The 14,430-nt window shown below is 49.0% G+C and overlaps 1 protein-coding gene across 1 annotated transcript in view; it reads right to left on the reverse strand.

Annotated features, from left to right (window-relative positions):
* Positions 1-14,430, reverse strand: part of LOC140372227 (mitogen-activated protein kinase kinase kinase kinase 5-like) — a 121,842-nt gene that overhangs the window by 521 nt on the left and 106,891 nt on the right. The window contains exons 26-27 of the mRNA XM_072459466.1: positions 3,515-3,692; positions 56-124 (exon numbers count right to left, since the gene is read on the reverse strand). Of these exons, the coding sequence (XP_072315567.1) occupies positions 56-124; positions 3,515-3,692 (247 nt within the window). The remainder of the gene's footprint in view (positions 1-55; positions 125-3,514; positions 3,693-14,430) is intronic.

Raw genomic sequence — 14,430 nt, forward strand, 5'->3', positions numbered from 1 at the left:
GATAAAGGAGAAATGACTGGACAGAGCATATGTGCAGTTCTGTAAAGGGACTCACTGTTCATGAGGACAAGCAGCGTGCTAGTGTCCATCTGCTTCACCTGCACCACGTCAGGACACGGCTTCTCTGTGACATACACCACTGTTAGTGTGGAAGCCAATCACGCTAAAAACACTCACAATGCAGTGTCAAGTGTGCATCAATCTCAGCTGTGCCATTTTGCATTCATTTCTGCTACAGTCTATGCACTTGCTCCCCCGGCCTAAAAGCAAAGAATCCTTAAAAAAAGAAAGTGAAAGATGTCTTAAATTCTAAAGGCTTAAACCCTCTTTAAATTACAAAGAAAGTCCTTGAAAAAAGGTTAAGTCAAAGGATTTAAACCAGGGCCGTCAAACTCATTTGGACACTCGGGGTCTCGGGCCCAAAACAACGTAAAATATAAATAATAAAAAGCATAAGAAATAAATAGATTTATAATAGCCTACGAAGAGTTGCACAAATCTGCAGCAAGTGAAAGACTTCAGCAGCAGGAACAAGAACTTGTGATATGATATTCTGATATTAGATGTTGATATCACAGACAAGTTGCTGTTGCTGCACAAACTCAATATGAACTCTTTATTTTTATAGTTGAAGCTGATCTTCGTGACAATTGTGTTTGTGTTTGTGTTCACATGTGGACACAGCAGCTTCAGTCATGTTCATGCTTTATTACACGCTTTATTGCACGCTTTATTGCACGCTTCATTGCACGCTTCATTGCACGCTTTATTGCACGCTTTATTGCACGCTTTATTGCACGCTTTATTGCACGCTTTATTGCACGCTTCACTGCACGCTTTATTGCACGCTTTATTGCATGTTTCATTGCACGCTTCATTGCACGCTTCATTGCACGCTTCATTGCACGCTTCATTGCACGCTTCATTGCACGCTTCATTGCACGCTTTATTGCACGCTTCATTGCACGCTTCATTGCACGCTTCATTACACGCTTTATTGCACGCTTCATTGCACGCTTCATTGCACGCTTCATTGCACGCTTCATTGCACGCTTTATTGCACGCTTCATTACACGCTTCATTACACGCTTCATTACACGCTTCATTACACGCTTCATTACACGCTTCATTACACGCTTCATTACACGCTTCATTACACGCTTCATTACACGCTTCATTACACGCTTCATTACACGCTTCATTACACGCTTCATTACACGCTTCATTACACGCTTCATTACACGCTTCATTACACGCTTCATTACACGCTTCATTGCACGCTTCATTGCACGCTTCATTGCACGCTTCATTGCACGCTTCATTGCACGCTTCATTGCACGCTTCATTGCACGCTTCATTGCACGCTTCATTGCACGCTTCATTGCACGCTTCATTGCACGCTTCATTGCACGCTTCATTGCACGCTTCATTGCACGCTTCATTGCACGCTTCATTACACGCTTCATTACACGCTTCATTACACGCTTCATTACACGCTTCATTACACGCTTCATTACACGCTTCATTACACGCTTCATTACACGCTTCATTACACGCTTTATTACACGCTTCATTACACGCTTCATTACACGCTTCATTACACGCTTCATTACACGCTTTATTACACGCTTCATTACACGCTTTATTACACGCTTCATTACACGCTTCATTACACGCTTCATTACACGCTTCATTACACGCTTCATTACACGCTTCATTACACGCTTCATTACACGCTTTATTACACGCTTCATTACACGCTTTATTACACGCTTCATTACACGCTTCATTACACGCTTTATTACACGCTTTATTACACGCTTTATTACACGCTTCATTACACGCTTCATTACACGCTTCATTACACGCTTCATTACACGCTTCATTGCACGCTTCATTGCACGCTTCATTACACGCTTTATTACACGCTTTATTACACGCTTTATTACACGCTTCATTACACGCTTCATTACACGCTTCATTACACGCTTTATTACACGCTTTATTACACGCTTCATTACACGCTTCATTACACGCTTCATTACACGCTTCATTACACGCTTTATTACACGCTTCATTACACGCTTTATTACACGCTTCATTACACGCTTTATTACACGCTTTATTACACGCTTCATTACACGCTTCATTACACGCTTCATTACACGCTTCATTACACGCGTTATTACACGCTTTATTACACGCTTTATTACACGCTTTATTACACGCTTCATTACACGCTTCATTACACGCTTCATTACACGCTTCATTACACGCTTCATTACACGCTTTATTACACGCTTTATTACACGCTTTATTACACGCTTTATTACACGCTTCATTACACGCTTCATTACACGCTTCATTACACGCTTCATTACACGCTTCATTACACGCTTTATTACACGCTTCATTACACGCTTCATTACACGCTTCATTACACGCTTTATTACACGCTTTATTACACGCTTTATTACACGCTTCATTACACGCTTCATTACACGCTTCATTACACGCTTTATTACACGCTTTATTACACGCTTCATTACACGCTTCATTACACGCTTTATTACACGCTTTATTACACGCTTCATTACACGCTTTATTACACGCTTTATTACACGCTTCATTACACGCTTTATTACACGCTTTATTACACGCTTTATTACACGCTTTATTACACGCTTTATTACACGCTTTATTACCTGTGGCTCCTGATCTGTCCAGGTTTGACCTGGTTTAGATGTTTTCCTCAGAGAGCTTCATCCCTGAAGATTGTTTTCTTGTTATTAGCTCCACAATAGCTCCACTTTTAGCTTGCGTCTCTGTCTGTGTGTGTGTGTGTGTATGTGTGTCTCTGTGCGTATGTGTGCGTGTGTGTGTGCGTCTGTGTGTGTCTGTGTGTGTGTGTGTGCGTGTGTGTGTGCGTGTGTGCGTGTGTGTCTGTGCGTGTGTGTGTGCGTGCGTGTGTGTGTGCGTGTGTGTGTGTCTGTGTCTGTGTGCGTGTGTGTGTGTGTGTCTGTGTGTGTGTGTGTGCGTGTGTGTGTGCGTGTGTGCGTGTGTGTGTGTGTCTGTGTCCGTGTGTGTGTGTGTGTGTGTGTCTGTGTGTGTGTGTGTGCGTGTGCGTGTGCGTGTGTCTGTGTCTGTGTGTGTGTGTGTGTGTGTCTGTGTGTGTGTGTGTGTGTGTGTGTGTCTGTGTCTGTGTGTGTGTCTGTGTGTGTGTGTGTGTCTGTGTGTGTGTGTGTGTGTGCGTGTGTGCGTGTGTGTGTGTGTCTGTGTGTGTGTGTGTCTGTGTGTGTGTGTGTCTGTGTGTGTCTGTGCGTGTGTGTGTGCGTGTGTGCGTGTGTGTGTGTGTCTGTGTGTGTGTGTGTCTGTGTGTGTGTGTGTGTCTGTGCGTGTGTGTGTGTGCGTGTGTGCGTGTGTGTGTGTGTCTGTGTGTGTGTGTGTCTGTGTGTGTGTGTCTGTGCGTGTGTGTGTGCGTGTGTGTGCGTGAGTGTGTTTGTGTGCGTCTTACCCAGGCCAATGTTGGTGAACCAGGAGGTGTTGGAGTTGAGGTTGATGTATTGAACAGAGACTGGTGTGAAGGGCCCGGGGCCCTGGGACACTCCGATGCACACTTGTGGGTACTCCTGCTGCGGCGCCATCACCATGTGAAAGACCCTCAGTGGACTGGGCAGGGGGAAGTCGAATGTCTACAAACACACACTGTTTACTGAACACTATATCAAACTGGTTTACTTTCTAAGACTTAAAGATCTTATTTCATTTTTCAAGAGGAAAAAATATTCTGCCAAAATCCCAAAACTTGCTTTAGTTCAATTTTTCAATTCAATTTATTTTTGTAAGGCCCAAAATCACAACAACAGTCGCCTCTGAGGCCGAATCAACAATGTCTAAGGTGGCGAGGGACGATGTCCCAGAGTCCTCTGTCCTTAGACCCTCCTCCTGTCCTTAGACCCTCCTCCTGTCCTTAGACCCTCCTCCTGTCCTTAGACCCTCCTCCTGTCCTTAGACCCTCCTTCTGTCCTTAGACCCTCCTCCTGTCCTTAGACCCTCCTTCTGTCCTTAGACCCTCCTTCTGTCCTTAGACCCTCCTCCTGTCCTTAGACCCTCCTCCTGTCCTTAGACCCTCCTCCTGTCCTTAGACCCTCCTTCTGTCCTTAGACCCTCCTTCTGTCCTTAGACCCTCCTCCTGTCCTTAGACCCTCCTTCTGTCCTTAGACCCTCCTTCTGTCCTTAGACCCTCCCTCTGTCCTTAGACTCTCCTTTTGTCCTTAGACCCTCCTCCTGTCCTTAGACCCTCCTCCTGTCCTTAGACCCTCCTTCTGTCCTTAGACCCTCCTTCTGTCCTTAGACCCTCCCTCTGTCCTTAGACCCTCCCTCTGTCCTTAGACCCTCCTTCTGTCCTTAGACCCTCCTCCTGTCCTTAGACCCTCCTTCTGTCCTTAGACCCTCCTTGTGTCCTTAGACCCTCCTCCTGTCCTTAGACCCTCCCTCTGTCCTTAGACCCTCCTTCTGTCCTTAGACCCTCCTCCTGTCCTTAGACCCTCCTCCTGTCCTTAGACCCTCCCTCTGTCCTTAGACCCTCCTTCTGTCATTAGACCCTCCTTCTGTCCTTAGACCCTCCTTCTGTCATTAGACCCTCCTTCTGTCCTTAGACCCTCCTTCTGTCCTTAGACCCTCCTTCTGTCCTTAGACCCTCCTCCTGTCCTTAGACCCTCCTCCTGTCCTTAGACCCTCCCTCTGTCCTTAGACCCTCCTTCTGTCATTAGACCCTCCTTCTGTCCTTAGACCCTCCTTCTGTCCTTAGACCCTCCTTGTGTCCTTAGACCCTCCTCCTGTCCTTAGACCCTCCCTCTGTCCTTAGACCCTCCTTCTGTCCTTAGACCCTCCTCCTGTCCTTAGACCCTCCTCCTGTCCTTAGACCCTCCTCCTGTCCTTAGACCCTCCCTCTGTCCTTAGACCCTCCTTCTGTCCTTAGACCCTCCTCCTGTCCTTAGACCCTCCTTGTGTCCTTAGACCCTCCTCCTGTCCTTAGACTCTCCTTCTCGTCCAGGAAAAACTACAAAAAAACCTCCTTGGGAAAAAGCGTATAAACCTGGGTTAGTTCCAGATGAAGGAGGATCTGACTCTCACAGACGAGAGGGAGACACTGGAGCTGGAGCCACTCTTCAGGCAGATGAGGGATCGTCTAGTTTAGATTCATTTTACTTACGACAACTTTCTATTTACAAAATGTGGTTAGAATGATTCTAGGGACTTCCAGGATGAGGCTTGGCAGCGGGTTAGGGTCTTTATTCTGAATTCACCTTCGGGAAACTCAATATTTTCACATGGGAGCAGACATATATTGAGCCTGGACAATTATTTATTGAACATGAAACCAAAGCCGAACAACTGCGCTGAATATGACAGCTTTACGGGAGATATTATCTGACAAGAATACAAAGCTATGGAAAAACATGGAAGTGCGTGAGAATGGGAGACTTCCGGTTGTTGGCGTGTTGAGGCCCAAACAAGACACAAGTCTGGTAATGCTACAGGACCAATACTGATGATCTGCAGACAATGAGGGCCCAGATGGAGACGTTGCAGACAGAGAACAAGAATATGAAAAATAAGATCCTGACTTCCGGATATAATGTCAGCGTAGATGCATACTCTGCCCAAAATATATCTCGAAACTAACAGTTTTACCCACAAAATTCCAAGAAACGAGCAGTAAGAGATAAGCAAACTAGGAAAACACAAGAATGGTAATGCTACAGGAAGTAAACAATCAAAGCAGATGGTCCACGTCAGCCTCACAAGCTAACGAGGCTAACATGGCTAACAGGCCCGACGCAGCTGCTGACAGACCACTCCCTGTCCCCGAAGGTCTGATAATGAGGTTTCTCAACGATCGTGTGAAGAACATGTGGAGCTCAAGAGGCTCTGGAGGAACAATCAATAAGAAGTTCTGTGAATTAATGAAGAATATAGGATTGATTGACAGCCATATGGAGGGAGACCCTTATGGATGTCAATATACCCATTTTTATAATCCACATGTAATCTATTCCAGAATATGCTATTTCTTCATCTTCGATAAAGAAAGATGGTGCTCCTGTACATTACTGTAGACCCTGTGGAGGTTCAATGCCAGACTTTTTCCTTCAAGAGGAAAACTATACTGGGGAAATGTCTCCGCCTCCTTTGGGACGCTTCCAAAGCAGTCATGAGAGGAAGAATCATAGCCATAGCCTCCGAAAAAAGAAACAAAGGGAGAAAAAGCTAAATGTCTGCAAGAAGAATTTAAATTGTTGGAGAAAAACCATGCCAAGAAACAATGTCCTAAAATGCTACAAAAAATTAAAGAGTTATTGGTAATTTCTTGCCCTTTACCAAAAAAAAATATTATGAGACCTGCTTTAGTCCTGCTTTAGTCCTGTTTTTGACCTGCGTTAGTCCTGTTTTTGACCTGCTTTAGTCCTGTTTTAGAGCTTCTTTAGTCCTGCTTTAGTCCTGTTTTAGTCCAGCTTTAGTCCTGCTTTAGTCCTGCTTTAGTCCTGCTTTAGTCCTGCTTTAGTCCTGCGTTAGTCCTGTTTTAGACCTGCTTTAGTCCTGCTTTAGACCTGCTTTAGTCCTGCTTTAGTCCTGCGTTAGTCCTGCTTTAGTCCTGCTTTAGTCCTGCTTTAGTCCTGCGTTAGTCCTGTTTTAGACCTGCTTTAGTCCTGTTTTAGAGCTTCTTTAGTCCTGCTTTAGTCCTGTTTTAGTCCTGCTTTAGTCCTGCTTTAGTCCTGTTTTAGTCCTGCTTTAGTCCTGTTTTAGACCTGCTTTAGTCCTGTTTTAGTCCAGCTTTAGTCCTGCTTTAGTCCTGCTTTAGTCCTGTTTTAGTCCTGCTTTAGTCCTGCTTTAGTCCTGCGTTAGTCCTGCGTTAGTCCTGTTTTAGACCTGCTTTAGTCCTGTTTTAGTCCAGCTTTAGTCCTGCTTTAGTCCTGCTTTAGTCCTGCTTTAGTCCTGCTTTAGTCCTGCGTTAGTCCTGTTTTAGACCTGCTTTAGTCCTGCTTTAGTCCTGCTTTAGGTCCTGTTTTAGACCTGCTTCAGTCTTGTTTTAGACCTGCTTTAGTCCTGCTTTAGTCCTGCTTTAGTCCTGCTTTAGGTCCTGTTTTAGTCCTGCGTTAGTCCTGTTTTAGACCTGCTTTAGTCCTGCTTTAGTCCTGCTTTAGTCCTGCTTTAGTCCTGCTTTAGTCCTGCTTTAGTCCTGCGTTAGTCCTGTTTTAGACCTGCTTTAGTCCTGCTTTAGTCCTGCTTTAGGTCCTGTTTTAGACCTGCTTTAGTCCTACTTTTGTCTTGTTTTAGACCTGCTTTAGTCCTGCTTTGGTCTTGCTGAAGTCCTGCTTTAGTCCTGTTTTAGTCCTGCTTTAGTCCTGTTTTAGTCCTGCTTTAGTCCTGTTTTAGTCCTGCTTTAGTCCTGTTTTAGTCCTGCTTTAGTCCCGCTTTAGTCCTGCTTTAGGTCCTGTTTTAGACCTGCTTTAGTCCTGCTTTGGTCTTGCTGAAGTCCTGCTTTAGTCCTGTTTTAGTCCTGCTTTAGACCTGCTTTAGTCCTGCTTTAGTCCTGCTTTAGACCTGCTTTAGTCCTGCTTTAGTCCTGCTTTAGACCTGCTTTAGTCCTGCTTTAGTCCTGTTTTAGACCTGCTTTAGTCCTGTTTTAGTCCAGCTTTAGTCCTGCTTTAGTCCTGCTTTAGTCCTGCTTTAGTCCTGCGTTAGTCCTGTTTTAGACCTGCTTTAGTCCTGCTTTAGACCTGCTTTAGTCCTGCTTTAGTCCTGCGTTAGTCCTGCTTTAGTCCTGCTTTAGTCCTGCTTTAGTCCTGCTTTAGTCCTGCGTTAGTCCTGTTTTAGACCTGCTTTAGTCCTGTTTTAGAGCTTCTTTAGTCCTGCTTTAGTCCTGTTTTAGTCCTGTTTTAGTCCTGCTTTAGTCCTGTTTTAGACCTGCTTTAGTCCTGTTTTAGTCCAGCTTTAGTCCTGCTTTAGTCCTGTTTTAGTCCTGCTTTAGTCCTGTTTTAGACCTGCTTTAGTCCTGTTTTAGTCCAGCTTTAGTCCTGCTTTAGTCCTGCTTTAGTCCTGTTTTAGTCCTGCTTTAGTCCTGCTTTAGTCCTGCGTTAGTCCTGCGTTAGTCCTGTTTTAGACCTGCTTTAGTCCTGTTTTAGTCCTGCTTTAGTCCTGCTTTAGTCCTGCTTTAGTCCTGCTTTAGTCCTGCTTTAGTCCTGCTTTAGTCCTGCGTTAGTCCTGTTTTAGACCTGCTTCAGTCTTGTTTTAGACCTGCTTTAGTCCTGCTTTAGTCCTGCTTTAGTCCTGCTTTAGGTCCTGTTTTAGTCCTGCGTTAGTCCTGTTTTAGACCTGCTTTAGTCCTGCTTTAGTCCTGCTTTAGTCCTGCTTTAGTCCTGCTTTAGTCCTGCTTTAGTACTGTTTTAGACCTGCTTTAGGTCCTGTTTTAGTCCTGCTTTAGTCCTGTTTTAGTCCTGCTTTAGTCCTGTTTTAGTCCTGCTTTAGTCCTGTTTTAGTCCTGGTTTAGTCCTGCTTTAGTCCTGTTTTAGACCTGTTTTATTCCTTCTTTAGACGTGCTTTGGTCCTGCTTTATATTATATTCATGATTTCTCTGGTCATGTTTCTTGTAAACACTGGTTTGCCTGTTTTAGATCGTAAATTTCTGTAGTTGAACGATGCCTTTGTGTGTCGTTTGTGGGTCGTTTGTGTGTCGTTTGTGTGTCGTTTGTGTGTCGTTTGTGGGTCGTTTGTGGGTCGTTTGTGGGTCGTTTGTGGGTCGTTTGTGTGTCGTTTGTGTGTCGTTTGTGGGTCGTTTGTGGGTCGTTTGTGGGTCGTTTGTGTGTCGTTTGTGGGTCGTTTGTGGGTCGTTTGTGGGTCGTTTGTGGGTCGTTTGTGTGTCGTTTGTGTGTCGTTTGTGGGTCGTTTGTGGGTCGTTTGTGGGTCGTTTGTGTGTCGTTTGTGGGTCGTTTGTGGGTCGTTTGTGGGCCGTTTGTGTGTCGTTTGTGGGTCGTTTGTGGGTCGTTTGTGTGTCGTTTGTGTGTCATTTGTGGGCGTTTGTGGGTCGTTTGTGTGTCGTTAGTGGGTCGTTTGTGGGTCGTTTGTGGGTCGTTTGTGGGTCGTTTGTGTGTCGTTTGTGGGTCGTTTGTGGGTCGTTTGTGGGTCGTTTGTGGGTCGTTTGTGTGTCGTTTGTGGGTCGTTTGTGGGTCGTTTGTGGGCCGTTTGTGTGTCGTTTGTGGGTCGTTTGTGGGTCGTTTGTGTGTCGTTTGTGTGTCATTTGTGGGCGTTTGTGGGTCGTTTGTGGGTCGTTTGTGTGTCGTTAGTGGGTCGTTTGTGGGTCGTTTGTGGGTCGTTTGTGGGTCGTTTGTAGGCCGTTTGTGGGCCGTTTGTGGGTCGTTTGTGGGCCGTTTGTAGGCCGTTTGTGGGCCGTTTGTGGGTCGTTTTTGGGCCGTTTGTGGGCCGTTTGTGGGTCGTTTGTGGGTCGTTTGAGGGCCGTTTGAGGGCCGTTTGTGGGCCGTTTGTGGGTCGTTTGTGGGTCGTTTGTGGGCCGTTTGTGTGTCGTTTGTGGGTCGTTTGTGTGTCGTTTGTGGGTCGTTTGTGTGTCGTTAGTGGGTCGTTTGTGGGTCGTTTGTGGGTCGTTTGTGGGTCGTTTGTAGGCCGTTTGTGGGTCGTTTGTGGGCCGTTTGTAGGCCGTTTGTGGGCCGTTTGTAGGCCGTTTGTGGGCCGTTTGTGGGTCGTTTGTGTGTCGTTTGTGGGTCGTTTGTGGGTCGTTTGTGGGTCGTTTGTGGGTCGTTTGTGTGTTGTTTGTGGGTCGTTTGTGGGTCGTTTGTAGGCCGTTTGTGGGTCGTTTGTGGGCCGTTTGTAGGCCGTTTGTGGGCCGTTTGTGGGTCGTTTGTGGGCCGTTTGTAGGCCGTTTGTGGGCCGTTTGTGGGTCGTTTTTGGGCCGTTTGTGGGCCGTTTGTGGGTCGTTTGCGGGTCGTTTGCGGGCCGTTTGAGGGCCGTTTGTGGGTCGTTTGTGGGCCGTTTGTAGGCCGTTTGTGGGCCGTTTTTGGGCCGTTTGTGGGCCGTTTGTGGGTCGTTTGTGGGTCGTTTGTGGGTCGTTTGTGGGTCGTTTGTGGGCCGTTTGTGGGTCGTTTGTGTGTCGTTTGTGGGTCGTTTGTGGGTCGTTTGTGGGCCGTTTGTGTGTCGTTTGTGGGTCGTTTGTGGGTCGTTTGTGTGTCGTTTGTGTGTCATTTGTGGGCGGTTGTGGGTCGTTTGTGGGTCGTTTGCGGGCCGTTTGAGGGCCGTTTGTGTGTCGTTAGTGGGTCGTTTGTGGGTCGTTTGTGGGTCGTTTGTGGGTCGTTTGTAGGCCGTTTGTGGGCCGTTTGTGGGTCGTTTGTGGGCCGTTTGTGGGTCGTTTGTAGGCCGTTTGTGGGCCGTTTGTGGGTCGTTTGTGGGCCGTTTGTAGGCCGTTTGTGGGCCGTTTGTGGGTCGTTTTTGGGCCGTTTGTGGGCCGTTTGTGGGTCGTTTGTGGGTCGTTTGAGGGCCGTTTGAGGGCCGTTTGAGGGCCGTTTGTGGGTCGTTTGTGGGTCGTTTGTGGGTCGTTTGTAGGCCGTTTGTGGGTCGTTTGTGGGCCGTTTGTAGGCCGTTTGTGGGCCGTTTTTGGGCCGTTTGTGGGCCGTTTGTGTGTCGTTTGTGGGTCGTTTGTGGGCCGTTTGTGTGTCGTTTGTGGGTCGTTTGTGTGTCGTTTGTGGGTCGTTTGTGTGTCGTTAGTGGGTCGTTTGTGGGTCGTTTGTGGGTCGTTTGTGGGTCGTTTGTAGGCCGTTTGTGGGTCGTTTGTGGGCCGTTTGTAGGCCGTTTGTTGGCCGTTTGTAGGCCGTTTGTGGGCCGTTTGTGGGTCGTTTGTGTGTCATTTGTGGGTCTTTTGTGGGTCGTTTGTGGGTCGTTTGTGTGTTGTTTGTGGGTCGTTTGTGGGTCGTTTGTAGGCCGTTTGTGGGTCGTTTGTGGGCCGTTTGTAGGCCGTTTGTGGGCCGTTTGTGGGTCGTTTGTGGGCCGTTTGTAGGCCGTTTGTGGGCCGTTTGTGGGTCGTTTTTGGGCCGTTTGTGGGCCGTTTGTGGGTCGTTTGTGGGTCGTTTGCGGGCCGTTTGAGGGCCGTTTGTGGGTCGTTTGTGGGCCGTTTGTAGGCCGTTTGTGGGCCGTTTTTGGGCCGTTTGTGGGCCGTTTGTGGGTCGTTTGTGGGCCGTTTGTAGGCCGTTTGTGGGCCGTTTGTGGGTCGTTTTTGGGCCGTTTGTGGGCCGTTTGTGGGTCGTTTGTGGGTCGTTTGAGGGCCGTTTGAGGGCCGTTTGTGGGCCGTTTGTGGGTCGTTTGTGGGTCGTTTGTGGGCCGTTTGTGTGTCGTTTGTGGGTCGTTTGTGTGTCGTTTGTGGGTCGTTTGTGTGTCGTTAGTGGGTCGTTTGTGGGTCGTTTGTGGGTCGTTTGTGGGTCGTTTGTAGGCCGTTTGTGGGTCGTTTGTGGGCCGTTTGTAGGCCGTTTGTGGGCCGTTTGTAGGCCGTTTGTGGGCCGTTTGTGGGTCGTTTGTGTGTCGTTTGTGGGTCGTTTGTGGGTCGTTTGTGGGTCGTTTGTGGGTCGTTTGTGTGTTGTTTGTGGGTCGTTTGTGGGTCGTTTGTAGGCCGTTTGTGGGTCGTTTGTGGGCCGTTTGTAGGCCGTTTGTGGGCCGTTTGTGGGTCGTTTGTGGGCCGTTTGTAGGCCGTTTGTGGGCCGTTTGTGGGTCGTTTTTGGGCCGTTTGTGGGCCGTTTGTGGGTCGTTTGCGGGTCGTTTGCGGGCCGTTTGAGGGCCGTTTGTGGGTCGTTTGTGGGCCGTTTGTAGGCCGTTTGTGGGCCGTTTTTGGGCCGTTTGTGGGCCGTTTGTGGGTCGTTTGTGGGTCGTTTGTGGGTCGTTTGTGGGTCGTTTGTGGGCCGTTTGTGGGTCGTTTGTGTGTCGTTTGTGGGTCGTTTGTGGGTCGTTTGTGGGCCGTTTGTGTGTCGTTTGTGGGTCGTTTGTGGGTCGTTTGTGTGTCGTTTGTGTGTCATTTGTGGGCGGTTGTGGGTCGTTTGTGGGTCGTTTGCGGGCCGTTTGAGGGCCGTTTGTGTGTCGTTAGTGGGTCGTTTGTGGGTCGTTTGTGGGTCGTTTGTGGGTCGTTTGTAGGCCGTTTGTGGGCCGTTTGTGGGTCGTTTGTGGGCCGTTTGTGGGTCGTTTGTAGGCCGTTTGTGGGCCGTTTGTGGGTCGTTTGTGGGCCGTTTGTAGGCCGTTTGTGGGCCGTTTGTGGGTCGTTTTTGGGCCGTTTGTGGGCCGTTTGTGGGTCGTTTGTGGGTCGTTTGAGGGCCGTTTGAGGGCCGTTTGAGGGCCGTTTGTGGGTCGTTTGTGGGTCGTTTGTGGGTCGTTTGTAGGCCGTTTGTGGGTCGTTTGTGGGCCGTTTGTAGGCCGTTTGTGGGCCGTTTTTGGGCCGTTTGTGGGCCGTTTGTGTGTCGTTTGTGGGTCGTTTGTGGGCCGTTTGTGTGTCGTTTGTGGGTCGTTTGTGGGTCGTTTGTGGGTCGTTTGTGTGTCGTTAGTGGGTCGTTTGTGGGCCGTTTGTAGGCCGTTTGTGGGCCGTTTGTAGGCCGTTTGTGGGCCGTTTGTGGGTCGTTTGTGTGTCATTTGTGGGTCTTTTGTGGGTCGTTTGTGGGTCGTTTGTGTGTTGTTTGTGGGTCGTTTGTGGGTCGTTTGTAGGCCGTTTGTGGGTCGTTTGTGGGCCGTTTGTAGGCCGTTTGTGGGCCGTTTGTGGGTCGTTTGTGGGCCGTTTGTAGGCCGTTTGTGGGCCGTTTGTGGGTCGTTTTTGGGCCGTTTGTGGGCCGTTTGTGGGTCGTTTGTGGGTCGTTTGCGGGCCGTTTGAGGGCCGTTTGTGGGTCGTTTGTGGGCCGTTTGTAGGCCGTTTGTGGGCCGTTTTTGGGCCGTTTGTGGGCCGTTTGTGGGTCGTTTGTGGGTCGTTTGTGGGTCGTTTGTGGGTCGTTTGTGGGCCGTTTGTGGGTCGTTTGTGGGTCGTTTGTGTGTCGTTTATGGGTCGTTTGTGTGTCGTTTGTGGGTCGTTTGTGTGTCGTTTATGGGTCGTTTGTGTGTCATTTGTGGGGGTTTGTGGGTCGTTTGTGGGTCGTTTGCGGGCCGTTTGAGGGCCGTTTGTGTGTCGTTTGTGGGTCGTTTGTGGGTCGTTTGTGGGTCGTTTGTGTGTCGTTAGTGGGTCGTTTGTGTGTCGTTTATGGGTCGTTTGTGTGTCATTTGTGGGCGTTTGTGGGTCGTTTGTGGGTCGTTTGTGGGCCGTTTGTAGGCCGTTTGTGGGCCGTTTGTGGGTCGTTTTTGGGCCGTTTGTGGGCCGTTTGTGGGTCGTTTGTGGGTCGTTTGAGGGCCGTTTGAGGGCCGTTTGAGGGCCGTTTGTGGGTCGTTTGTGGGTCGTTTGTGGGTTGTTTGTAGGCCGTTTGAGGGCCGTTTGAGGGCCGTTTGAGGGCCGTTTGTGGGTCGTTTGTGGGTCGTTTGTGGGTTGTTTGTAGGCCGTTTGTGGGTCGTTTGTGGGCCGTTTGTAGGCCGTTTGTGGGCCGTTTTTGGGCCGTTTGTGGGCCGTTTGTGTGTCGTTTGTGGGTCGTTTGTGGGCCGTTTGTGTGTCGTTTGTGGGTCGTTTGTGTGTCGTTTGTGGGTCGTTTGTGTGTCGTTAGTGGGTCGTTTGTGGGTCGTTTGTGGGTCGTTTGTGGGTCGTTTGTAGGCCGTTTGTGGGTCGTTTGTGGGCCGTTTGTAGGCCGTTTGTGGCCCGTTTGTAGGCCGTTTGTGGGCCGTTTGTGGGTCGTTTGTGTGTCGTTTGTGGGTCGTTTGTGGGTCGTTTGTGGGTCGTTTGTGTGTCGTTTGTGGGTCGTTTGTGGGTCGTTTGTAGGCCGTTTGTGGGTCGTTTGTGGGCCGTTTGTAGGCCGTTTGTGGGCCGTTTGTGGGTCGTTTGTGGGCCGTTTGTAGGCCGTTTGTGGGCCGTTTGTGGGTCGTTTTTGGGCCGTTTGTGGGCCGTTTGTGGGTCGTTTGTGGGTCGTTTGCGGGCCGTTTGAGGGCCGTTTGTGGGTCGTTTGTGGGCCGTTTGTAGGCCGTTTGTGGGCCGTTTTTGGGCCGTTTGTGGGCCGTTTGTGGGTCGTTTGTGGGTCGTTTGTGGGTCGTTTGTGGGTCGTTTGTGGGCCGTTTGTGGGTCGTTTGTGTGTCGTTTGTGGGTCGTTTGTGGGTCGTTTGTGGGCCGTTTGTGTGTCGTTTGTGGGTCGTTTGTGGGTCGTTTGTGTGTCGTTTGTGTGTCGTTTGTGTGTCATTTGTGGGCGTTTGTGGGTCGTTTGCGGGCCGTTTGAGGGCCGTTTGTGGGTCGTTTGTGGGTCGTTTGTGTGTCGTTTGTGGGTC

Source organism: Eucyclogobius newberryi, unplaced genomic scaffold (assembly GCF_026437365.1).
Source record: "Eucyclogobius newberryi isolate DKJ021-1_F unplaced genomic scaffold, fEucNew1.0.hap1 SCAF_10, whole genome shotgun sequence".
In the NCBI taxonomy this organism is placed as follows: Eukaryota; Metazoa; Chordata; class Actinopteri; order Gobiiformes; family Gobiidae; genus Eucyclogobius; species Eucyclogobius newberryi.